Here is a 26,675-nt window from a genome sequence, read left to right on the forward strand (position 1 = left end):
GGAGAAATGTGAAAAATCCGTGTCTCGGTGTTTCATGGCGCGCGGAGGCCTGAGCGGTGTGGAGTGAAGAGCTGACGGATCAGCAGCATGGTAAACAAACCCAGCTTTTTATTCCTGCTCATGACACGTCCTTTATTCCCATCTGCTGCCCTGAACACAGCGATCAACAGCGCACTTTGTGCACTTTGTGTTCTGAGGCTTGATCATTTCTCCGGGAAGGTTTTGCGCTTTAACTAAACTAACTTTCAGTCGCAAAAAAAAAGAAAGAAAAAAAACTAGCTTTCGAGGAACGCAGCCGGACTCACGCGCTTCATTTCTGCACATGAAGAGTTAATTTTCCATCAGGTCGTGACTGGAGAGGTTTAGTGTGCATGTGCAGATTTATTGCAAATTAAATGTTATTTTAAGTGCATGCAGTCTGAGTGTTTGTTATTGGAGGATTTTTTTAGTATGATTGATTGATTGTTTTTCAGGCACGGATTCAGGATTGTGTTTTAGCGAACAAGTGCAGTGTACATGAGTCTGCCTTTGGACTTCATGGCCTTAAACCAGGCTTACTGTGTTTCTCGTGTGTGTGTGTGTGTGGAGAAGAAAAAAAGTTTTAAACTTTGCATATTTTATGAATATGTGAATCCAGGACTGTTGCACTTTGATATGCATCTTCCATGGATTGCATTTTTAGTCGTGAAGAGCAATCTGGAGCTTCACCCAGAAAACTTGGTGTGTTTTTGTGTGTAATTTCTCTCACTGCTTCAGCATCCTCGAACCTCAGTTTGGTAACACGTGATTCATCTACGTCTATATGCACATGCATATTAATGTGGCTCTTTATTCTTCCTAGCTGAATTGCATCCCTGACCTTTGACCCCTATGGACAGCATCCTTCCAACTTTTCAGTCAGTCATGCTTCTGGTTAAATGAGTTCCATTTGTTCGTCTTTATTGTGATATTATATCACACAAGGCTGTTATGCAGTCCAATTACTCATTTTTGTGTTATGTACTGTGATCTTCCTGATCAATATCAGATGTGCCAGATGTTTCACTGAATTGCTCACGTCATTCATGTGAACCAAAAAAAGCAAAGAATTTGGATGAAAATATCTCACGGCATCGTTTAACCATTAACATCCAAGCTTAACCAGTCAGGTTTATAACAGTGCATGGAGCAGTATGATATCTTTCAGCCCTAATAGTTAACTGGTAGCAAGGAACTGGTAGCAACTGTGAGCTGTCAGTCCCAGTGAAGGGGGCGTGGCCTCTGTGCCTGTCAGTTCTAGTGAATGGCATGGCCTCTGTGCTTGTCGATTCCCAGTGAAGGAGGCGTGGCCTCTGTGCTTGTCGATTCCCAGTGAAGGAGGCGTGGCCTCTGTGCTTGTCGATTCCCAGTGAAGGAGGCGTGGCCTCTGTGCTTGTATGTTCCCAGTGAAGGAGGCATGGCCTCTGTGCTTGTCGATTCCCAGTGAAGGAGGCGTGGCCTCTGTGCTTGTCGATTCCCAGTGAAGGAGGCGTGGCCTCTGTGCTTGTCGATTCCCAGTGAAGGAGGCGTGGCCTCTGTGCTTGTCGATTCCCAGTGAAGGAGGCGTGGCCTCTGTGCTTGTCGATTCCCAGTGAAGGAGGCGTGGCCTCTGTGCTTGTCGATTCCCAGTGAAGGAGGCGTGGCGTCTGTGCTTGTCTGTTCCCAGTGAAGGAGGCGTGGCCTCTGTGCTTGTCTGTTCCCAGTGAAGGAGGCGTGGTGTCTGTGCTTGTCTGTTCCCAGTGAAGGAGGCGTGGTGTCTGTGCTTGTCTGTTCCCAGTGAAGGAGGCGTGGCCTCTGTGCTTGTCTGTTCCCAGTGAAGGAGGCGTGGTCTCTGTGCTTGTCTGTTCCCAGTGAAGGAGGCGTGGCCTCTGTGCTTATCTGTTCCCAGTGAAGGAGGCGTGGTCTCTGTGCTTGTCTATTCCCAGTGAAGGAGGCGTGGCCTCTGTGCTTGTCTGTTCCCAGTGAAGGAGGCGTGGCCTCTGTGCTTGTCTATTCCCAGTGAAGGTGGCGTGGTCTCTGTGCTTGTCTATTCCCAATGAAGGAGGCGTGGCGTGGCGTCTGTGCTTGTCTATTCCCAGTGAAGGAGGCGTGGCCTCTGTGCTTGTCTATTCCCAGTGAAGGAGGCGTGGCCTCTGTGCTTGTCTATTCCCAGTGAAGGAGGCGTGGCCTCTGTGCTTGTCGATTCCCAGTGAAGGAGGCGTGGCCTCTGTGCTTGTCTGTTCCCAGTGAAGCAGGCGTGGCCTCTGTGTTATTGTCTGTTCCCAGTGAAGGAGGCGTGGCCTCTGTGCTTGTCTGTTCCCAGTGAAGGAGGCGTGGTCTCTGTGCTTGTCTATTCCCAGTGAAGGAGGCGTGGCGTGGCGTCTGTGCTTGTCTATTCCCAGTGAAGGAGGCATGGCCTCTGTGCTTGTCTATTCCCAGTGAAGGAGGCGTGGCCTCTGTGCTTGTCTATTCCCAGTGAAGGAGGCGTGGCCTCTGTCCTTGTCTATTCCCAGTGAAGGAGGCGTGGCCTCTGTACCTGTCAGTTCTAGTAACAGAGGCGTGGCTTTCTGTGTCCAACGGTTTCTGTGAAGGAGGTACGGCCTATGCATCCGTCAGTCTCTATGAAGGAGGCGTGGCCTCTGTGTGTGTCAGTTCTAGTGAAGCAGACATGGCCTTTTTGGTTTTCTGTTCCCAGTGAGGAAGGCTTGGCCTTTTGTGTGCCAGTTCTACTGAAGGAGGCGTGACCACTGTCTGTCAGTTCTAATGAAGAAGGTGTGGCTTCCCAGTCCTTAAAATTAAATCTTTCTTTAGGTGAATTTGAAATGTTGCCACAATACTGAATCAGGTTATAGCCTGTAACTTTTTAAATTAAGGTATTGAGGTGTGAGATACACACGATTAATTACAATGAACGCATTAAATAATTGTCACAATCTATTCAGCTTACCAGTCTGAGACGATTGTGGTCAATTGTGAACAAACTGCTACTCTTAAGTGACGTGTGATGAAGCTGAATCCCTAACGAGTCTCAGCTAATGTTTATTTACCGATAATAAGATAAACTAATAAAATGTGATGACCACTTTAATTTAAATCAGTGCATGCCTAATGGATTGTAGAATATTTATTTGACCATGTAATCAGTATCACTTTTCACTTATGAGGCAGGGCTCATCTGAGGGCGTTATTGGCTTTGGGGTCGATTCAGGATCCTCCTCATTAGAAGTGGTGCAGTGATGCAGTAATCTTGCCTTCAGCTCACATCTGGATGCTCGGGTTAATATCTGGGTCGGGTCAGTACTGTAGCAGTCAGAGTCCACTCTCTTTAGCTTCTGGTTGAGAGCCTGTGTGTTTTCTGAGTGGGTGTTACGGACATCTGGGGCTCTAAAGCAGGAGTTGCAATCCTTTTTCAGCTTACTGGAATGGGACTGAACCGAGTTTCAGGTTTCTAGAAACTTTTTGCAGAATAGCTTGCCATAAAAGGCCAATGAATAGCCTTTAAATGAAGTATTTGGTACAGACATAAGTCATTAAATGGGACTAAAAGGTCTACCATTACTTCATCCTGAAAAGCAGTTGATTATTATTTTTTTTCAGAAATTATATCTGCTTACATAAGAATGGATAAATATCTCCAGGTCCCTCACTTAATCTATCCTGAAATACTTTTACATTTTAATTGGGATTCATCTAAAACCTCTGAAAGCTGGGTTTGTGTTCATATTCCTAATTAGTGTTGTCATGAAGTTTAGCATATTCAATTAACCCATACCTTAACTAAATGCTTTCAGGGTGTTTTAGAGGAGTATACATGAAGCTTTTAAATTTTTTGGGTGGATGCTGCCAGATGTTTTATTCCTTTTATACCACAGCAGGAACAGCTACGAAACAAGTTAGTTCCTAACTTACTTATATAAACAGTCTCTCTCACCAGTTTCTCTTTATTTCTCTCTCTCGCTCTCTCTTGACGTTAATAAGACAGGAAATGCCGCTAATCCTGAAAACTGTCACAGCTTTAGTGCTGAAGGTTACAAAGCATTTACCCTGGAGACTCCTTACCTAAAGGTTAAACAAACCTCTCCGTACAGAAAACCTCACAGTATCAGAAACAACACACATTTTTAAGCAGTTAATGTTGAGCATCCGGTATACAACACAATTGCATTAATATACACTTGTGATTCGTAGCTGGAACTACTGTCAGAGCTGCTGTTCTAGAAAATTCATCAAAACCTTCTGTGTAATAATGTAGATTTATCAGACAATAATAAGAAAAAAAATCAACCTCATGTGGGGTTGTAATAGTGTAATATCTTAGGGAATCATCAAGTTATGATCCACAGATGTATAATCAGATCGAGAGCTTGCTTTCTTATTGGTCAGTCTTTCAGCGTTTGTACTAAGGTTTAGGTCCTCACACAGCTGTTTAGTGAAATCAGAGTCTCTGCTTGAGGATCGTGTTGGCATGCGGAGTAACTGTGCGGCGTTTGTGATCGTGTTTTATGTGTCCGGAAGGTGCCAGCGTCACAGACTCTCCTTCTGGCAAGAAGTCCTGACTCAGCTTCTGTTTGCTGAGGACACTGTAACCTCTCTCTCTCTCTCTCTCTCTCTCTCTCTCTCTCTCTCTCTCTTTCACTCACACACACACACACACACACACACACACACACACACACACACACACACACAGAGTACCCACTGACTGGAGGTCATGCCAGAGAGGACTCTTTATAACTGGGAAGATAGGACATGGATGGGCACGTTGTTATATAATTTGAAAACTTTGGGCTCTTGTGAAGGGAAGTCGGATTTATATTCTAGTTAAAATTATAGAAATTATAGAAAAAATGGCTACCTATAACACGTTTTAAGAAAACTGATCAAACCTTTCTGTATATTACCGAATTATTCCAAAGTGAATTATATCATCATAATCTGCATTTGCATTTTGTAATTTTTTTTTTAACTACTTGAGGGTTTGCTGTTTTTTAAACAAATCATATAATACAATCATATAAGGCATATTACATGAAAGCCTCCAGCACAGACCCCAGAATGTTTGCAATGGAAATGGGCAAAAATGAATATAGACTTTGAATACGGGTGGGGTTTTTTTTGTGGGTTTTTTTGGCTTAAATATGTATGGATGCCTTTTAGACTTAAAGGCTAGTTTCAAAATGATCTGCACCCCTACATTTCTTATTGTTTGGTGAAACTTGCCCTGGAGCTAATATGACCGAGTCTAGCACTAAATCTCATCCTGTATTGTCTAACAAGGCTTGAGACACTTGTAGAAAACTTTGGACCTTCCTAAATTATTCCTAAGATTATTTGGTTCTGGCAACCCATTTCGTGGTTCATTTGGATTGTTGAGTCAAAAAGGTTTTGGGTCAAGCAGAAATCATGATGATGTTTGTCATTAGTCTGGATCTCTGGACAACATCAGTGAAGATTGTAAACATTGATCAGTGAACATTGCAAAGTCGGGTAGATCCCAGGTTTTTTGTTGTTGTTTTTTTTTTTGCTAAAATGAATTTCGAAACTTAAGAATAAATAAGCCAAAGAATAAACTAAATTCCAATTATGAAAAGTGCTTCCCTGTCCATCTTCCTCACTCCGCATTATGATAATAGGTACAGTTCCTATCAGAGTTTCTGATACTGTTCCGGACATTTAGTTTGGTCCTGTTTGTGCTTAATGATATTTTTAAAAATTGTCTATCCATTAACAGGTCAACAACCATCTGTATAATCTAGTTTTTAGAGGACATTTACATGTGTCCAACCTCATATTTACAGTCAGGTCCATAATTATTTGGACAGTGACACAATTTTCGTAATTTTAACTCCGTAAACCACCACAATGGATTTGCAATGAAGCAATCAAGATTTGTTTTGATTCGAAGTGTAGATTTTCAGCTTGAATTCAAGGAGGTTAACAAAAATATTGCATTAACTGTTTAGGAATTACAGCCGTTGTTTACAGCCCCTGTGTATTGATGATGTGGCTGCTGATAGAAGTAGCAGGATGAATTCTGAAGTGTATAGAGCTATATTTTCTGCTCAGATTCAGTCGAATGCTGCAAAACCGATATGACGGCGTTTCACAGTACAGATGGTTAATGACCCAAAACGTACCGCTAAAGCAACCCAAGAACTTCTTAAGGCAAAGAAATTAAATGTTCTTAAATGTGTGATGACCTCAACCCAACTGAGCATGCTTTTCACATTCTGATGACAAAACTGAAGGCAGAAAGACCCACAAACAAGTAACAACTGAAGGTGGCTGCAGTAAAGGCCTAGAAAAGCATCTCAAGGGAGGAAACTCAGCATTTGGTGATGTCCCTAGGTTTCAGATTTTAGAGAGTGATTGACTGCAAAGGATTTGCATCCAAGTATTAAAAATAATACTAATATTTAAGATAGTTAGTTTGTCCAATTACTTTATAGCCTGTGAAAATGGAGGGACTCGGCAAAAAATGGCTGTAATTCATAAACGCTTAATGCCATATTTTTGTTAAACCCCTTGAATTAATGCTGAAAGTCTACACTTCACTCACATCTTGATTGCTTCATTTCAAATCCATTGTGGTGGTGTACAGAGTTAAAATAACGAAAAAATGTGTCACTGTCCAAATACTTACGGACTTGACTGTATACTCCAGGGAAACAGGATATGGTCAAAGGCAATCATAGAGTTCCTAGAGTTAAAAGTCAGGTTGTTTGAATTATTTATTTCTGCCCAGATTTTGAGTGCAGCTAATTATATATTCAGGTGGTACTGCACAATCCCACCTAAATGAGTCTCTATTAAATACCATATCGGTTTAATCGGTTACTTTGTAATCAATAGATCAAACTGCTCATATCTAATCAAGCTGATCAATTCCATGCTCGAGATGAGTTTCCTCAGCAGGTGAAACTTTACCATTAACATGCTTCACGTTTTGCCGCTTTGCTAAATCCGTCAGAAAGGTGAGTCATCACGAGTTTCATTTCTGCTTGACCAAAATATTAATCTCCACTGCAGAGCTTTTAAGTCTCTGGAGGTGTTGCTAGCATTTGCACATTACAGAGCTCCGTGGTTAAGGTTCAAGTTCAAATCCAAGCATGGCCGAGAGCAACGTACAACTACTCGGCTTGGACTGGATTTAGCCTCGCTTGGATGAAAATGTACTTTAGTGTGATCATGGACAAGAATTGGCATATTTCTCTAGATTTTCTTTACTAACCTGAGGACAGAATTTTGGGATGGCTTGTCCCTCTAATTCCCAGAAAAGTCCCCTAGATAACTTGTCTCCATTTCGTCCATTAATCTGGAATATCTCTGGATGGTGGATTGTAGTAATGGGTTCGTATAACACTTTATTTTGCAGACTTTATTAAGGATTTTGCACTAATCCTGCTCATAATCCAAACCAGAGGCCAAAGTGAACACAGCCAGCGTTAGTGTAAACAGAGCTGTCATACATCAATATGGGGGTGGCTGTGGATCAGGTGGTAGAGTGGGTTGTCCACTAATCATAGGGTTGATGGTTCGATTCCCGGCCCACATGACTCCACGTACCGAAGTGTCCTCGGGCAAGACACTGAACCCCAAGTTGCTCCCGATTGCAAGTTAGCGCATTGCATGGCAGCTCTGCTACCATTGGTGTGTGAGTTTGTGTGTGTGAATGGGTGAATGAGACACAGTGTAAAGTGCTTTGGATAAAAGCACTATATAAGTGCAGACCATTATTTAAAACCATAAACTAATAGATGACACTGAGGGTCAGTGGGATCGAGTTGAGGACTTGAGGCCAAATAGGAAATAAAACAGGAAGTGTTCTGTGAAAGGGAATTTCTTAACTTGTTGAATCCTATATAAGTAACATGTGATCTTCAGTGATGTCCAAGTGGACTTTTTTAGTTTGATCAACATGGTGGTTTGTTTTCACTTTGGTTTCTACATTAGCCACAATGCTGATCACGGTGCAGTGAGATTTTACCCTTTGTTTCATCTCTACCTAGAGAGAGTGATGCAGCAGCGCTTTAGTCTTTTAGTCTGTCCAGCTCTCTCACCTTTACAAACAGATAACTTCCAAAGCTTTCGCTCTAAAGCCATCGCTCGTCTTCTTATAGATCACTAACTAGCCGAGTCTTTCCGTAACCTGTAGCTGCATTGTTTTGTGGGAATTTGAGTCCAACGATTGGCATCTCCTTTACTCCTACATTGGATTTCTCGTTAATAGGACATTTGAAAATGGTGAGTATGAAAAAAAAGTTCTTGCTTTTTTGTTTTTAGGAGCTAACAGCGAACCATTATCCCTTATGTTTGAGAGAGCTGAATTATTTTTCAACTCCATTTAAACGCCTTTGTAACTGCGCTACCAATAAGAAAGTCTCCCTGTGTCTTCATTACGACAAATAACCGCTAATCATTAAGCACATGAATGTGTTTCAGGTTGGACTTTTCCTTTAATCTGTCGCCCTCCCAGGAAATGTCAGTGACTCCTGACTTTAACTCATAGCCACTTGCACGTGTCTATACTACAGATCTCAAAACCTCGCAATAGACATGAGGTGACGTTAATGAGTCTTATTTTAAGCGGATGGACGTTGAAGGCATACCATAATTTACACTGAAAAGAAATGTTTACATTGTGTAGCATTGTTAACCAGTAATATGGCTGTGATTGCTGTGTATAATAACTCAGCCTTTGTGTTTGGGAGTGGTGACTGCATTGTGACTGCTTCGAATTGTCAGTGGTATTTGCTTGAAAGATGAGAGTACAAACTCTATTTGACCTCAGCACCAGGACAGAAGGGTTTCGATTTTGTTATTAGCATTTCTGTTGTTGTAGCCTCCATACCGGCAGCTTCTTAGTGGCGTCTGAAATGCTTATGGCTGCCTGCTGGTCCTCACACACGTCTGCACTGTTCACAAAATTTAAAGGAGCTCAAAATTACAGCCCTCTCTCTGTGTTTCCGTCTCTTCCTTTCTGTCAGAGCGCATACATACACTCGCATACACACTCGCAGAATAAAGTCATAATAACTGCTTTGTAATTTGTATGTCAGCTGAAATTGCGTCTTTTGGGGTGTGTGTGTGTGTGAGAGAGAGAGAGAGAGAGAGAGAGAGAGAGAGAGAGAGGTGTGTGAGCAATGTCTACCAAGGTCAGGACAAAATGTCTCAGGAATGTATTCGAAAAGGTGTATTGAACAGGACTCACACACACACACACACACACACACACACACACACACACACACACAATCTATTTTCTCCCTCCACTGCCACTCCTCTTTCTTTCTGCTCCCTCACCTTGGCCAAGAGGACATAACAGGAGTGCACTGAGACTCTTGCACACATGCGGACACACACACACACACACACACACACTTGCTTACCTTGGGTAAAATCATCATTGCAAGCCACACTGATTTAATGGATTCTGCACATTACTATCCACTTTAAATAGTGTTTGAATTGCGGTACCATGAACATACTCCCTGGTGACAAATTAAAGGAAAATACAGTGACGCTGTTATGTTTTTGGGGGGAGCATTTATTTATTTTGCTGGAATGATTTGGCTGTAGTGGAGGCACAGTGGCTTAGTGGTTAGCACGTTTGCCTCACATCTTCGGGGTTGGGGATCCCAATCCTGCCCCCTCCCTGAGTGCATGGAGTTTGCATGTTCGCCCCGTGCTTCGCCGGTTTCCTCTGGGTACTCCGGTTTCCTCCCCCAGCCCAAAGACATGCATTGTAGGCTGATTGGTATTTTGAAATTGTCCATGGTGTGTGAATGTGTGTGCGATTGTGCCCTTCATGGATTGTCACCCCGTCCAGGGTGTTCCCCTGAATAGGATACCCTGTGTAGGATAAACGGTATGGAAAATGGATGAAAGGATGGATGGATATGGTTGCACATGTCCCCTTAGAGTGAATCGTCACTGCAAATCAATATGTAGTTCTTCTAACTGATCACCTTCATGTACTTTCTGTAATGTAGACAAGCACTGTCTTGTCACGGAGACGTTACGTTAATTATCCGTTTCTTAAGCATCTGGACTGAAGCACATGCATTGGATTATTGGCACTAGGACATTGTTTGCTTAATCGGTTCTCAATTTACGGACAGCAGCAGTGTGAAGAACGCTCGTAGCTTTCAGATCCTGCCAGGCCTGTGTAGGCTCGTGCGGCTGGCAGCGGAGACGGAGGAAGAGAGCAGGAGGATGGAGATTACTCACATCGTTCTTGCTGTAAGTCTAAGGAGAAGCTCAGGATCCTGAGGGTTATTACTACAGGCAGATCGCTCAGCTTTAACGTTTTGTGTTACGCTCTGGCAAGAGAGACAGTCAGAGAGTAAGTCAATGTTTATCCATCTTCACATGTTGGCATGTTGGTAAGGTTACTCCATACCGTTCATTGTTGGTTTGGAGACTGCATTTTACAAATGGTTTCAGCTCTTTCAGGTTTATTTATTTACACAGTACTGTTACCCAGATGAGGACGGGTTCCCTTAGGGGTCTGGTTCCTCTCAAGGTTTCTTCCTCATATCATTTTAGGGAGTTTTTCCTCACCGACGTCGCCACCGGATCGCTCAATAGGGATAAATCCGCACACTTAAAATCTGTATCCTGTGTTTATATGTTTCGGTAAAGCTGCTTTGAGACAACGTCCATTGTAAAAAGCACTATACAAATAAAATGTAATTGAATTGAAAGCTTATTTATTTATTTTTGTCTTGCTTCAGTCTTTAAAATCTCCTTGTTATTCGATGTGTTGACGTAATTTCCACTGAAACAGGAAGTCAGGGCGGGACATATCAAGTGCCTCCTCCTCCATTTTAAATAGCCAATAGTGTTTAGCTTACCTCAGAGCCCGGGCTAAGCCGTACTTGACAGTTAGAGCCATGGATTAGTAAAAAGTTGGAAGCGGGACACTTCAGATTCTAAAGAACATTTGATTGGATAGAAAATCTGATGAGAAGCTGAAGTGCAGAATGATGTCATGAAAATTGTTGATCTGTATCAGTGGTAGGGACTGTGAATTTTTAATGCATATATCTTCTTTAAATGCGAATTTTGCCATTATTTTGGAGCACACTAGCTTATAGAGAACCTTACGGCTAGCATATTCATACTAAAAGCCACAAAACTTCCATTTTGAACTTTAAGATGCTGGATTATGTTTTCTAGTACCTCTAAAAATACTTGGTTAAGCTCTTTTATTCATAATAATATGCTTTAATGATCTACACGATGTCCATTTTACTGCTGTAGCACAGTAGCACTGCACTGTTTACATTTTATAAAAGGAAAAGAAGTCACAAGATCTTTAAAGTCACCATTTTTAATTCATCTTTATATATTATTTTTATTCCCACAAACATGCATTTAGCCAGATCCCAAATATCTTCCTATTTCCTCTACATGCCTAATTTAATTTAAATTAAATAAAGTTAAAAAATCAGTTTGTCATATCACTTTTATTATTAATTTTTTCTTTTTATATTAGAAATGTAAAAAATACTAATGAGACTATTTTTAAATGTCTAAATGTAGAGCATGGGATCTTCTTCTTCTTTTTTGATTATATAGACATTGATATTGTAGCTAATTGGTTTTAGTTGATCATTTTCATCTCAGTTGATAATTTTCAACTGGAATTCCAGCATCAGCATCACAATAAACACCCCCAATACCATGATAAACATTTCTCATAGTCTTTTATTATACTGTGTTGAGAGACAACGTGAACGATGCTCTCTATCTCTCTCGTGTGTGTGTGTGTGTGTGTGTGTGTGTGTTCAGATCAGTGCGCGTTTGCTCAGTCGCCTTGTCCGCTGAAGGAGATGAAGCCTGATTCTGTGCCCAGTCCAGTTATTCAGGTTGTCACTCAAGTCCCCTAACTCCCAGACCCTGTCATAAGCACTGCACATGGAGCACTAAGTTAAGTGCTTTTTTACTTCTTTTTTTTTTTTTAGCTTCATGACATCATGGTAACTAGGCAGAACGTCGGTTTAATGCATTTGATTTGTGCAGTTTTGTGCGGACTGTGATTTTCAGCCGTCTTTTAAGATGAACTGTACGAGATGGTTGTCATAAAATCTTGTCTGAATTTTATTAAAGACTGTGATAACATGTTATCCATTTCAGATTAAACGATTAAGATCCTCTAACGATAGGTCTGTGCTTAAAGAAAATGACTACGTTTTGTTTACGTCATCACTCAGCGTGAACACAACAACTGTTTCTTAGAGACTGAATTTGACTACATGCACAACTGTTTGCGAGAAATAATTTGACCACATGCTAACAGAGCTGACTGCATGCTTGTAAGGCTGTGTGAGAGGATTAAATTGACCAAATGTTTCCAGGGATGTGTGTGAGAGGATGACATGGCTACATGCTAACAGGGCTGTGAGTCAGGAGACGAAATTGACCACATCATGCTAACAGTGCTGTGTGTGAGAGGATCAAATTGACCCCATCATGCTAACAGGGCTGTGTGTGAGAGGATGAAATTGACCCCATCATGCTAACAGGGCTGTGTGTGAGAGGATGAAATTGACCCCATCATGCTAACAGGGCTGTGTGTGAGAGGATGAAATTGACCAAATGTTACCAGGGATGTGTGAGGATGAAATTGACTACATGCTAACAGGGCTGTGTGAGACAGGATGACTTGGCTACATGCTAACAGGGCTGTGTGTCAGAGGATGAAATTGATCACATCATGCTAAGAGGGCTGTGTATGAGAGGATTAAATTGACCAAATGTTACCAGGGATGTGTGAGGATGAAATTGACCACATGCTAACAGGGCTGTGTGAGACAGGATGACTTGGCTACATGCTAACAGGGCTGTGTAAGACAGGATGACTTGGCTACATGCTAACAGGGCTGTGAGACAGGATGACTTGGCTACATGCTAACAGGGCTGTGTGAGACAGGATGACTTGGCTACATGCTAACAGGGCTGTGTGAGACAGGATGACTTGGCTACATGCTAACAGGGCTGTGTGTCAGATGAAGAAATTGACCACATCATGCTAACAGGGCTGTGTGTGAGAGGATGAATTTAACCACATGCTAACAGAGCATCTCTTTTTGCTTACTACAAATACTAAAAAGTATCCACAGAATTAACAACTAAAGTCAGATAGTCTGAGCTACAGTGTTGGTTTGTTTGGTCTTGAGCATAAACCTGATTACGCTCCTATGCAATGCTATAGCAGAAGTAAAAACTGTGGCTTGGGTCAGAAATGTTTGTTTTTAACCTTTCAGACACAACGTGGAGGCTCTCTATAGGCACAGCCACAGGAGCAAAGCATTTAACTGAGGAACCATGGCCTTTACAGCGGCGTGAATGTGAACAGCTTTCAGGCATGCCATGGGAGCAGATGCTTTCACACGAGCAAAAGTTATTCAGTGAGGGGAGATCTCATTCCCTCCTTCTGTTGCACTGGTTGGCATTCTGCTGCTTGGCATAGAGTTACACAGCATTGGCCAAGTGCATTCCTGTCTGGAGGAGACTCGCAATATAATATGCTTAAGCTTTGAGCCTGATATTGTAATGTTTCTTTTTGGCAATAAAAAAGCGCTCTTGGATCAGAGGGGCTATGTACAAATAAATCTCTCTAAGATTTTTGTTAATGCGTGATATTTTATAACAACTCTCCCAGCCTTCTTAGAGGAAATAAAGTAGATGGATTTGATGTATTTTACTGTCTGACACGTCTGATGTTGCTGTGTCGTGGTTTACAGTCAAACTGTTATAAATAACGCAGGCAGAAATAATGTCTTGATTGGCCTTGTGGTTTGGGTGACATTTTATTTGTTTGTGTGAACGTGAAGTCACAAATGAATACAAATGGTGAGAGGGCAGTGGCAGGACATTGTGTGTCATGCTTATGAATCTTTCTTCAGTTTACAGATAATACAAAAATACAAAAAATATATTTTAATATAAACTTTGATGGGACTGGTTGCAAAATTGCCACATACAATGGCTTGCGTAAGTATTCATCTTGAACTTTTAGACAGTTTGTAGTGCTATTACCTGGAATGGAAATGGATTTTATTGGGATTATACGTCATGAATCTAAAATCCAAATTCGCCCATAATGTGTGTGTGTGTGTGTGTGTGGTTGGAGCTATCAAAACAAGTCTGAGACAAAGTTCTGGAGAAGTGTTATTCAGGGTTTGTTGACATATATATATATATATATATATATATATATATATATATATATATATATATATATATATATATATATATATATATATATATATATATATATATATCCATTATAAATGAAAAGAACATGACACAGTCACGACAGTCATGTCTAGAGAGGGTCATCCACCAAAATTCATTGCCTGGGTAAGGAGGACATTAGTCAGAGAAGCAACTAAGAGGCCAAGGGTAACTTAAGATGATGCTATCACCATCATGCTTTACTGTGGAGATTGGGTTAGGTCTTTACCAAATGTATATCCTTGTGCCAAGGCCAAAATGTTTTAGTTGTAGTTTCCTCAGCACTTTTTTGATCTCAGAGAACTTTTTTCCACATTTGCTGACTGTCCAGCATGTGTTTTGGCAAACTCCAAACAGAATTCCATATGTCTATCTACTATCTGTTCCATAAAGCCCAGCTATGGTTGATCTGTGAACATGTTCTCCCATCTGAGCTGTGGATCTCTCCAGGTCTTTCAGGGTTATCCTCGGACTCCTGGTTTTATTTATTTTGATTATATATTTTGGTATTAAAATCGTTAACATATCGCAAAAGGCTTCTCTTTTTTATTTTCAGCCAGAGACTTTCTCAGTACAGACAAAAAAACAACAACAAAAAAAACCTGATTTAGGAAGCACTGGGTATGAGCTATATAATTAAGTCCACCTCTTTGGCCGAATCTGAAAACTTTTAGTTCTAGGTCCTGCTAGCCAACCTAGCTAATGTTAGTGAGGAGCATATTCACTATTGTTATGGTATAATATTCCATAAATAATATATATATAATGATTAATAATAATGATTCCAAAATTGCCTGCTGTTAAATAAATAGCTGAAAATCACTGACTTTGTCACTGAATCTCACTTTTGTTTACTAAAGGTTATTTTAGAGCATTTAAAAACAAAACATGTATTATTCTATTCTACATCATTTGTAATGGTTGCATAAGACATGATTAGTGATTCTTTTATCCCTTAGATATCTTATGCAACTCAAAAGATATCCAAGTGTCCTTCTCTACCCTAGTTTGGTCCTGCTTGACCACATTTTAAAAGGCCTACGTTGTCTCTTAATCTTTGAAAATTAAAGCTCCCAAAATGGCAACTGACATTATAACAAGCACTTTTGCATTAATTCCTGTGGCAGTTAGTTGCAGTAAAAGCCTGCTTAATGAATTAGGATAATTGTTTGGAGAGGATGGTATTTACTCTCACGACTCTGCCTAATTGGTTATTGGCCTGTGTTTGTCTTCTGCATCATGATGACTCTGGCGAGACAGGATGGAGAGGTGGAGGAGGGAGCTGATGGGTTGAGTGTTGATCTGAATATCAATGTGGCTCTCAAGCGCTCCTCGTTCACATTGACCTGTGCTCCCATTTAGTTTGTTGTGAAAGAGAGGGCGTGCATATTGAAATCTGGTGTAGAATAAGCCCGGCAGGGACGGCATGTGGCTGTAGGGTCCTCCGATATCTCTTTTTGGTGGACTTTTATTAGTGAACATTTTATTGATAACGCATTCTCTCAAATGCTAAACCTTAATATGCACTATATAGTACTTTAATACATATGTTATTGGAATCATTTCATATATCTTGGATTTATTAATTCCTAAAAAGCTGATTTTCCTTGTTGGAGTCCTGATTTATGGATATTTTTAAAGTTAATCTTTCTTTACTCTCCTTTTCATGTCTGTGAACCAGCTCTAGCTTATATTGGAGAAGACTGGAGACTACACCACAGTCGTGTTTTGCCTGCTGGAGTATGTGGTGCTACACTTCACCCGTTTGATGGACACGCCTCACAAAGCGCAGCACCTTTTGCAGCCCAACGTGTTTGATGTGGACTTTGCTGGGCATCAACGAGGTGGGCAATCAAGAAGAGCACAGATACACCACTTTACAGCAAAACCAAGGAGAAAGAACGCAAAATGGATGCCTTTTCCATTCAGGTGGTAGACAACACAAAGAGCAGGCTAGAACATCACACTAGCTCTCAGGCCCAGGCTAAGCACTTCTACAAAAAGGAAAATGAAGGTGGGGGGAGTGGGAGGGGCTTATGCAAATCAGAGGGAGGCACCAGCCCTGAAGAGGCGGTGCCTCAAGAAAGCCCTGCCTCTTTTAACAGAGAGCAAATCATTGTTGAAGTGAACCTTAACAACCAGACCCTGAATGTTTCCAAGGGGTCAGAGGGCAAGAACAGAGAGCGACGTCAGACTCATCACTGCACGACTAGCGATGAAGATAAAGACTATGAGCAGAGGCAGGAAGAGATGGAAATTAGCACAGAGGAGGAAAAGTATGATGAAGATGAAGAAGAGGATGACGATGATGATGATGATGATGATGATGATGATTATGAAGAGGAGAACAATCGTAGCATTCCAGAGGTTCCACAGGCTATCATGGAGAGACCACGGCGTGGTACGAGATCAAGTGCCATTTCTTTGTGCCAGGGCCTGGCCGGTGGTATGCTGGCACAGGGGAAGAAGGAGCAGGAGAGTTTGGGCCAGAAGGTAAAGCTGGAGGAGAAGCAGCACTTTGCATGCAAGAAATGTCCGCGTGTATTTAACAACCGATGGTACCTGGAGAAACACACCAACGTCACACACAATCGCATGCAGATCTGCAACAAATGCGGCAAACGCTTCCTTCTGGAGAGTGAGCTGCTGCTGCACCATCAGACCAGCTGTGAGAAGAGCATACAGGTATACACACTCCCTAGCACACACACACTCTCTCTCTTATGTCATTTAAAGGAATACTCCGTTTTTTATTATTTGCTCTCTATCCATCACGCATATATATATATATGTGTGTGTGTGTGTGTGTGTGTGTGTGTGTGTGTATATATGTGTGTGTGTGTATATGTGTGTGTGTGTGTGTGTGTGTGTGTGTGTGTGTGTGTATATATATATGTGTGTGTGTGTGTGTGTGTGTGTGTGTGCATGTTTGATTACCACAAACTTAGAATTTCTCTGTACTGAGAAAAGAGCATCACAGCATCACAGGGCAGTGTAAAGCGATATCTGAACTCTTCCATATACAGGAACTCTCAGAGGCTCATGATTGACTAGTGCAGCTGTGATTGAAAGGAGAATGTTAAATTACAATTTCACTGTAAACTTGTACTTAAAAGTACAATGAACTTAAAATTACACTGTACTGTACATCACAAATATAGTTCTACAACTGATAGTCTAACAATAAATCTTAGAGTGTTTTAGTATGAGACAGCAGCACAGTTATTTTCATATTGCCAAAGGTTTTGTAGGATTTATGTATATTCCCTCAGTCCCATCTCTGCCAGAATGTCTACAACAAAAAAAACAACAACTCTGGGTTCTTTATAATATATATATTAGGGCTGAAACTGACTATTATTTTCATAATCGATTAGTTGGTCGATTATTTTTTTCCGATTAATCAGATGGGGGGGGCGGACTTTCTTTCAGTACCATTTATTGAAAATTAAATCCACAAACTGAGTGTTACAAATATAAATTAAGACTAAAACTTTACACAACTCTTTGTCCAATTATAGAAGACTGAAAAGAACCCAATACACACAGACACACACCAGAATATATAATATTCATTTAGGACTGTAGTTTAATTCAGTTTAATTCTTTTTTTTGCATCTATAAAAAGTAATGCATATATACTTTTATATATATATATATCTATCTATCTATCTATCTATCTATCTATCTATATATATATATATATATATATATATATATATATATATATATATATATATATATATATATATATATATATATATTGTGGATATATTGATGTGTTGGAAGCAGGAAAAATGGGCAAGTGTAAGAATCTGAGCGACTTTGACAAGGGCGAAATTGTGATGGTCAGACAACTGGGTCAGAGCATCTCCAAAACATCAGGTTTTGTGGGGTGTTCCCAGTATGCAGTGGTTAGTACTGACCAAAAGTGGTCCAAGGAAGAACAACCGGTGACAGGGTCATGGGCGCCCAAGGTTCATTGATGCGCATGGGGAGCGAAGGCTGGCCTGTCTGGTCCAATCCCACAGAAGAGCTACTGTAGCACAAATTGCTGAAAAAGTTAATCCTGGCTATGATAGAAAAGTGTCAGAACACACAGTGCATCGCAGCTTGCGGTGTATGGGGCTGCGTAGTTGCAGACCGGTCAGAGTGCCCATGCTGACCCCTGTTCACTCTCATGGGTATGTGAGCATCACAACTGGACATTGGAGCAATGGAAGAAGGTGGCCTGGTCTGATGAATCACGTTTTATTTTTCATCATGTGGTTGGCCAGGTGCGTGTGGTAAGTGACGGCACCAGGATGACTATGGGAAGAAGGCAAGCTGGTGGAGGTAGTGTGATGTTCTGGGCGATGTTCTGCGCGATGTTCTGCTAGGAAACCTTGTGAAACCACTTTCAGCAGGATAATGCGTCCTGCCACACTGCAAAAATTGTTCAGGAATGGTTTGAGGAATAATGAGTTCAAGGTGTTGACTTGACCTCCAAATTCCCCAGAGCTCAATCCGATCGAGCTTCTGTGGGATGTGCTGGACAAACAAATCCGAACCATGGAGACCCTACTTCACAACTTACAGGACTTAAAGGATCTGCTGCTAACATCTTGGTGCCAGATACCACAGCACACCTTCAGAGGCCTTGTGGAGTCCATGCCTCAAGAAAGCTGTTTTGTTGGCACAAGGGCAACCTAACTACGTTAGGCAGGTGATTATGTATATAATGTACTTGATATTAGGGGTGGTAAATATATAATTTAAAAAACATATCACAATACTTGAAGACATTTCTGCGATCTACAGTACAATACCAGCAAAGCTTTAGCGTCTCATTTAAATGTTTGCTGTATATTTTTTAATGTTTTAAAAAAACTAAATGTAACAAATGTAGTGATTGATTACTGTTTTAAAAAAAAAGTTTAAAAGATACCACAATACTCACAATATCTCAGAAAAGTTTACTGTGATGTAATTTATCACAATTTCAATATTATGTGTCCGTATTGACCAGCCCTACTTGACCACAGTTGCCCTACGACACAATAAAAGACCACAGAAGAAGGTTTTGTTGTAAAATTCAAACATCTGGACACTTTACCAAATTACCATGTAGTAATATTTATTTGGGAATATGTATGCGTATGGTAATACTGTTATTCTTACTGATTCAGCAGATATCTGATTAATGGTATACATGCTATGAAAAAAAGCCTGATAAATCAAAGTGTCCATTATATTGTCTAGAAATACAATATCTGATTTAATCGAATGTGTTTTCATACGGTATTGTTTGTGAGCACTAGAATAAGCTGTAACTGCTTAAGTGACTAAATCAGATGAGAATAATAATTAGATTATTAGTGTGCATGTAAACAATCTTCTCACAGTTTTTTGGGGAAAGGCTTTCATCGGTATTTCTGGTGTGCTTCACTTACTGGGTCTATCTCTGTATGGCAGAGACACACTCACGCCTGTGTGTGATGTGAGATGAGATGTGGGTGATCTGTATGCATGTGCTGGCTCTGGGATGGAGAGAACAGCTGGATGGTGCCATTAATGCCAGAGTGCCGAGTCATTTCCTGTTTGAACTCCGCTGTGGAAATGCTTAGACAGCACATACTGGCCCATATATTATTTCACTCTTGCTTCTCTGGTGCCATTTAGAAAATTGCGTCCTTTGAATTTCAAATTCTGAATTTGAATTCATTTAAAGTGCATTCATTTATTGACTGATTGACACTGATGTATTTTCGTTACAGTGAAGGTGCCCTTGATGAATGGGCTTTTTATTTTTATTATTTTTTTTTTATTATACACAAACTGCAGTGTGTAACTTGTGGGAAGGCTTTTAAGAAGTTATGGTCCCTCCACGAGCACAACAAGGTCGTTCATGGTTACGCCGAGAAGAAGTACTCCTGCGAGGTGTGTGAGAAGAAGTTCTACACGATGGCACATGTCAGGAAGCACATGGTGGGTGAGTATCCTAGCCTGCTGAGGGTTAATTAAAGGGGCAGTATGTCATTTTGTACATGCTCAGCTACTTGTTTGGCAAACTACAATTCTATGGATAACATTAACAAGCCTTCACTTTTGCTTCTGTTGAAATGATGAGCCGCCTTTTAAAAGAAAAGGGCCTGAGCTTAGGGATGGACCTAATTTCTGGGCCAGAAAAATGAAATAGAAGCCTTAATTGAAGAAACTAGTCATATCTATTGCATAGCAGTACAGTGAATCATAGTTTTTTAAGGTATTTCTAAAATTATTATTATTATTATTATTATTATTATTATTATTATTACAAGTCTATAAACAATTGTAAACTTTACAAACAGTAAACTTTACAAATCTCTGATGCATAACACACTCCCTGGACACAGCTAGGTGGCAGCAAACGCTCCACGCACAAGGATGCATGATCTAAAGCAGTGTAATTGGGTACTAAAGAGCCTGGGTCATGTACAGTAAGTTCCTTTCATCTCCTGAAGCCTGATTTGTATTCGACTGAAGCGTCCCGCTTGGGGAAAAGAGCCATGCTGACCTTGTCTCTGCCCCATACAGCACACGCAGCAGAAAACACAGGCCTTGTTGTTTAATCTCTCCTAACAATTCGGACGAAATCTTTTATCCAGAAGTGCTTCCTTTCTCTGTAGAAAACAGTATAATTATAATATGGTATAATATTAATAATGATCAAGTGTGTTTTATGGAAAATATCAAACATACGTTGGCACTGTACGCTTTAAAATGCTCGAAGGTCTTTTTTTTGTGTGTTATATGGCTTATGCGTTGTAAACATGATATGCAAAGACATGTGTAAGAGTGCAGAGGTGTGTGTCCTTGCCTGCAGCCCACACAAAGGACATGCCGTTTACGTGTGAGACGTGCGGGAAGTCGTTTAAGCGCAGCATGTCTCTGAAGGTGCACTCTCTGCAGCACTCTGGGGAAAAACCCTTCAGGTGTGAGGTGAGTTTTAGACACAGAGACACTGCTGTATACTGTATACTATATATTATATCATTTAAGATCAGTTCTGATGCATAAGGATCATTTAGAAAATGTAGCGCACAGGAAATGGAAATGTACTGACAACATAGGAATATGAAAGCACACATGCAAATAGCTGATCGATATTACTGTAATGACATAAATATATACTCTGGGCACATATTAAATATCTATCAGTGTAACTAATCATTTAATCACACTCTCTATTACTTTTGGTGCAGTACATCCATCTAGTGATGCTAGTGTTATTAATTATAACCCCCTAATCAATTAAAAGTCTAGAAGAAACACAAAAGAACTGCGTTATTTCTAAAATATTTGTTCAGTCGTATTTGATCCTAAATTTTACTTCGAATGTGATGTGAAAATAATGAATTTGTAATGAAAATTTTAAGAAAAAAAAAAATCGTAATTTTAAAAATCGAAAAATTACCTTGAGTAATAACTGGCAATTTTCTATTCTGATTGGTCACCAAGTGTTGATTGAATTTTCCGTAACAGCAGCGCTGACAATAGTTTCGACTGCAAGACAAACCACACGTTCGTATTTTTGCTATAAATGCATTATTGTTTCTATGGTAACAATATACACAGAGACTTGTATGGCAGAAGATCCACATAAACTGATTTAAAATGTGTTTAATTGTTGATATGGTGAAGATTTTGTAAGGAGACATTTATTTAGCATTTATGGAAGGTGTCTCCAATGTCAGCGCTTTGGAACAGTCAGAGGTAACGCTGTAACTTAAATCTTTCAACACAAAAATACACTTGTTACTTGCTGTTCCACAATAACACAATATCTCTTTAACAAAAACACAAAGAGAGAGAGAGAGCGAGAGAGAGAGAGAGGCTGGTGATGGAACCACTGTTTATTGTGGCTATAACATAAGTGATAACTTGTTTCACTGACTTTCCACATCATTAAATGTAACGAGAAATAGATAAAATGCTTATGTCGTTCTTTAATAAATAGCTAATTGTTAGCATTGGCAAATTGCTGTGTTATAAGATGATAAAACACTTGAGCTTGTCATTGATTTTTTTTTTCTCCCTATAACAGCAGTTTTATTCCTTTAATAAATATTGCTTGTGACCTTATATATATAAAATAACATTTAAGGCTGTTTTCTATGTGGAGTCTCTGCTTTAGATTTGAATTTAAGAAATATTATGTGTAGATGTTTACAAATCATTTGTAACTTTGAAATCATAATACGTGTAACATTTATAGTAGGATTATTCGACGAAAGAACTGAGTCCACTTGCAGGGATTTGACTCTGATTTATCCAATTCCAGAAAGTGACAAATTAATGATAATGATATATGAGTCTTTAACTGGAATATTACAGCACACACACATTACAGTGTAAACCAGCATGCCAGGTCAGAGCACAGGGTCAGATACAATGCCCCTGGATCAGAGAGGGTTAAGGGCCTTGCTTAAGGGCCCAGCAGTGGCAGCTTGGCAGCGCTGAGGCTTGAACCCCCGACCTTCCGATCAGTAACCCAGAGCCTTAACTGCCAAGCCACCATTTCTTAATAAATGATTATTGAGTGTATGTTTCAGCCACATCCCAGCCCACATTTTTTCTGATTTACTTAGTGTCAAGAGTTCAATGTTTAGCCAAATTATACCAAACAGAAATAGAACAAATACCAAAAGTTTCAGTTTCACTCTTATTTGGGCTTGGCTATAAGTGAGAAAGCACCATTAAAGCTTTTTATCATCGGTTGTTTACTAATCTGACTTTACTATAAATTTGCCTTTTCTGGTGCAGAACTGCAGTGAACGGTTCCAGTATAAGTACCAACTTCGCTCTCACATGAGCATCCACATCGGCCACAAGCAGTTCATGTGCCAGTGGTGCGGCAAAGACTTCAACATGAAGCAATACTTCGACGAGCACATGAAGACCCACACTGGTAACTAGTTCATGCCGATACACAACTCTTTAACGTGTGTAATTTGTCTAGTAGAGAAGTTTTATGAACGTCTGCAATGACGAAATGAAAGATTCTGTATAACTGTATAAGTATAGTCGTTTTCTTCTTTCCAGGCGAGAAGCCGTATATCTGCGAGATCTGTGGGAAGAGCTTCACCAGCCGGCCCAACATGAAGCGGCACCGACGCACACACACGGGCGAGAAGCCATACCCGTGCGACGTGTGCGGCCAGCGCTTCCGCTTCTCCAACATGCTCAAGGCGCACAAGGAGAAGTGCTTCAGGCTCAGCAGCTCTTTAGGAGATGACAGCAGCATGACCTCGGGGGGTGAAGGGTCGCACCCTTCCTCTCTTCCTCTTCTCCACTCCATCAGTGGCCTTCCTCCTTCTCCTCCTCCTCCTCCTCCTCCTCCTCCTCCTCCATTCTCCAACTCAAGTAACGACTAACAGCTTTCAGTGGAAACCTGGAACTTTTTTTTGTGTGTGTGCGTGTGGTGAACCAAAAGCAGTAGGTTATTTGACTCTATGGGTGATGTCATGTGCAGAAGAGTCTGAATGATGTAGCAGGCTTTTTAAACAGTATGTGAACTCATTTTCAAGAGATATTTTATATATAATCAAGATTGGCTCCTTATACTTCTCAAAAATTTGTTCTCAAATGATGCATCGTTAAGTTCTCATGCGCAGCTGATTGCGCAAATAACATTGTTTTGATTTAGAATGTCTTTACAGACTGTACGTCCTGTCCGTTTTGTCAGTGTGTGTGTGCGCGCACCTGTGTGTACATGCTGGAAACAGGCTCTGTTCTCTGCTGTCAGAGGAATCACCAGTGTTGTGTGTTGTGTATCCAGCCAGCAGAGGGAGCCATGTGACCGAGCAGCAATGCAAAAGAGATTTTTTTTTTCACCAGAAGGTGCGATGCCGATAACCAAATCCCTGCATCCCTGCAGTAACCAAACCCTGTGTGCTTATTAATGAGGTATGATGTGTTTATAATCACTCTTGCACCTTATTTCTAACTTTAACCGTACACTGATGTTGTATTGGTTAATGTTGTCTTATGTGATGGCCTGTCTCCGGCACATGAGAAATGGGGTGAGAAAATAGGCAGGGTTATACAGAAGGTTATACACAAAAAAAACCTGCAGATATCAGATATTTTAACAGTTTTCATTTTGTTTTTTTGTTTTTCGTTGTTTTTGTTTTTTAAATGTAGACTTGCACTTTATTAAAATCAGTCTGCATATCGGCCATAAACAGGACTGTAATATCAGTATCAGAAGCCTCTGATTCTGTAGATATATAGCATTATAGCAATATATACAACTAAAGATGTTTGCAATTTTGTACATTTGTGTGTACCTGTAATCATTTATGGTACATTTCATATTTTTAAAATGCAGCTTTTTATGAATTAACTCATTCTAATGGTACACATGGTTTTCACTTCATTTTCAAAATCATTATTGATGTCATATTTCGAATTAGAAATTGAATTGGGATTTTGCTTGAAAGTGATTTTTGATTTATTGCAAATTTGCCCATGTACACTCTCAAAGTATCATATAAGCAGCAGTTACTTAAATCTAAACTATTCATCTTTACTGAGATAACAAGTTTTGGTCATCGAGATATCTTCTTTAATTTATGTCCATTATAGTATAATAGAACTAATTTAAAAGCTTAATAGAAATATATCCAGAATGTTACATGTTTGTGGCTATATCTAGGACTTGTATCTATACGACACAAATATCTCAAAACGTCTCAGAGTCTGAAATAATATTTGTGTCACTAGAATTTGGACTTGAATTTTGTAAATCGGATTTTATATTTTGAAGTCAAAATGAATTCCTAATTAATTAAATTCAATTTTAAAATGACAAAATTGACAGCACATTTCAAATTCTGTGAATCAATTTAAGGTTAGTTTCCTGGCTACTAATTGGCTGAAATTCTCCTGATTTACTGTTGTATAAATGTTCATTTTTGAATTCAATCGAATTTCAAGATGAATTTACTTTTCCTTGCGTTCTTAATGAAATGATGGACATACAGATTTTGGTCGATTTAACATCAAATTTAAAAAATTGAACTAAATAACTAAAGCTAAATTTTATATAAATACTAGTGACAGAAATATAGCAAAGCCAATCAGATAACGGTTACAATATTTGAACTATATGAATACACTTAATAGTTTACTAAGTCACAATCCACCGGCATCCGACTTTTTATAAATAGAAGCAGTTAGAAAATGAAGTAAAATAAATAGAAATCTATAACATCTAAAACTTTTATATGCATTAATTAGTGGTCCTTTAAAATTGTGTAAGATTGGATTAAAGAAATGAGATTATACAGCTTTTAGAGATTATGAGTCTCAATTGCTGAGTATTAGAAAGGTTAATTGCATATAAAATATTGAACTCAGTATAATATAGTTTCAATAACAGCTATTACATATACTATATAACTCCTGTTAACATACACATTGTGTATAAGCTGTAAATAAGTAGTCTACTTTGTCATTTACTGTGTAAGCAGTTTTTTTTTGTTGTTTACATTGTGCTGGGAGTCAGTTGAATGTGATATGTGATGAAGGAGCCAGTATTTTGGAAAGACCTTGACCTTGTAAGTTAGAAGTTGGAAGTAGATACACGTTTTTGTATACACGAAAAGTTCCAAAAAATGATTTTCTTTTTAAAAAAAAAAAAAATTAAAAAGGAAGAAATTATTAAGCACCTTATATTTTATAGTTGCTCATATTGATATGCAAATGGTAAGATGGATAAATAGTGTTTTTTTCCTTTTGTTGTATTACTTTGTTAAATCAAAGTTTTTCTTCACAGCACTGTAGAATCACCCAACTCCTATAGAACATTTTATTTGCTATTAACAAATTCTTTAGTATTAACATTGAACACAGTAACATCTGATTTCAAATCATCCAAGCCCTATAAATGAAAAGAACCCAGTTTTTAATGACTGTTTGAATCTTGATTGTTCCTTGTCATATTCATAAATGTACATTTTATACATTTGTCCAAAATGCTAAATTTTATGCTTTTATCCAAAATAGGACCAAATGCAATATGAAAATTAGGTCCCAGTCTGTAAAACTTGGATATAGGAGATGAGGGTGCAGAATTGTGCAAAATTGTACAGTTACTCTATCAAAAACGTCTTCAGAGTTAGGAGTAGTTAACAATGAATGTGTTTGTGTTAATGAGAATCAGGAGGCAGGAGTGATGCTACTGATCAGTGCACTTTCGTTAGGGCACATTGTAGGATAATAACTATAAGTATAACTATATATATATATATATATATATATATATATATATATATATATATATATATATATATATATATAATATTAAAATGTATAATTTGCAAGTCATGTCATGTGCCAGATGGACTTTGAACAAAATATGTTTTTGCATCCTCTCATCTTATGTCTTATGTCTTTTTACTGTTACACAC

General features: G+C 39.5%; 1 protein-coding gene across 1 annotated transcript; it reads left to right on the forward strand.

Annotated features, from left to right (window-relative positions):
- Window positions 1-26,487, forward strand: zbtb47b (zinc finger and BTB domain containing 47b). The gene is made up of 7 exons (XM_053611745.1): window positions 1-90; window positions 15,923-16,085; window positions 16,171-16,926; window positions 20,065-20,212; window positions 21,086-21,201; window positions 23,026-23,170; window positions 23,305-26,487. Exons 2-7 carry the CDS (start codon window positions 16,059-16,061, stop codon window positions 23,634-23,636), a joined length of 1,524 nt encoding a protein of 507 aa, XP_053467720.1. The 5' UTR covers window positions 1-90; window positions 15,923-16,058; the 3' UTR covers window positions 23,637-26,487.
- Window positions 26,488-26,675: the final 188 nt, after the last annotated feature.

Source organism: Ictalurus furcatus, chromosome 23, assembly GCF_023375685.1.
Source record: "Ictalurus furcatus strain D&B chromosome 23, Billie_1.0, whole genome shotgun sequence".
Taxonomy (NCBI): Eukaryota; Metazoa; Chordata; class Actinopteri; order Siluriformes; family Ictaluridae; genus Ictalurus; species Ictalurus furcatus.

Coding starts and splice junctions, on each gene's coding strand:
- zbtb47b (XM_053611745.1), top strand. CDS start 16,059: ATGTGGACTTTGCTGGGCATCAACGAG. Junction 21,202..23,025: donor AAAAACCCTTCAGGTGTGAG/GTGAGTTTTAGA, acceptor TTTCTGGTGCAG/AACTGCAGTGAACGGTTCCA. Junction 23,171..23,304: donor GCACATGAAGACCCACACTG/GTAACTAGTTCA, acceptor TCTTCTTTCCAG/GCGAGAAGCCGTATATCTGC.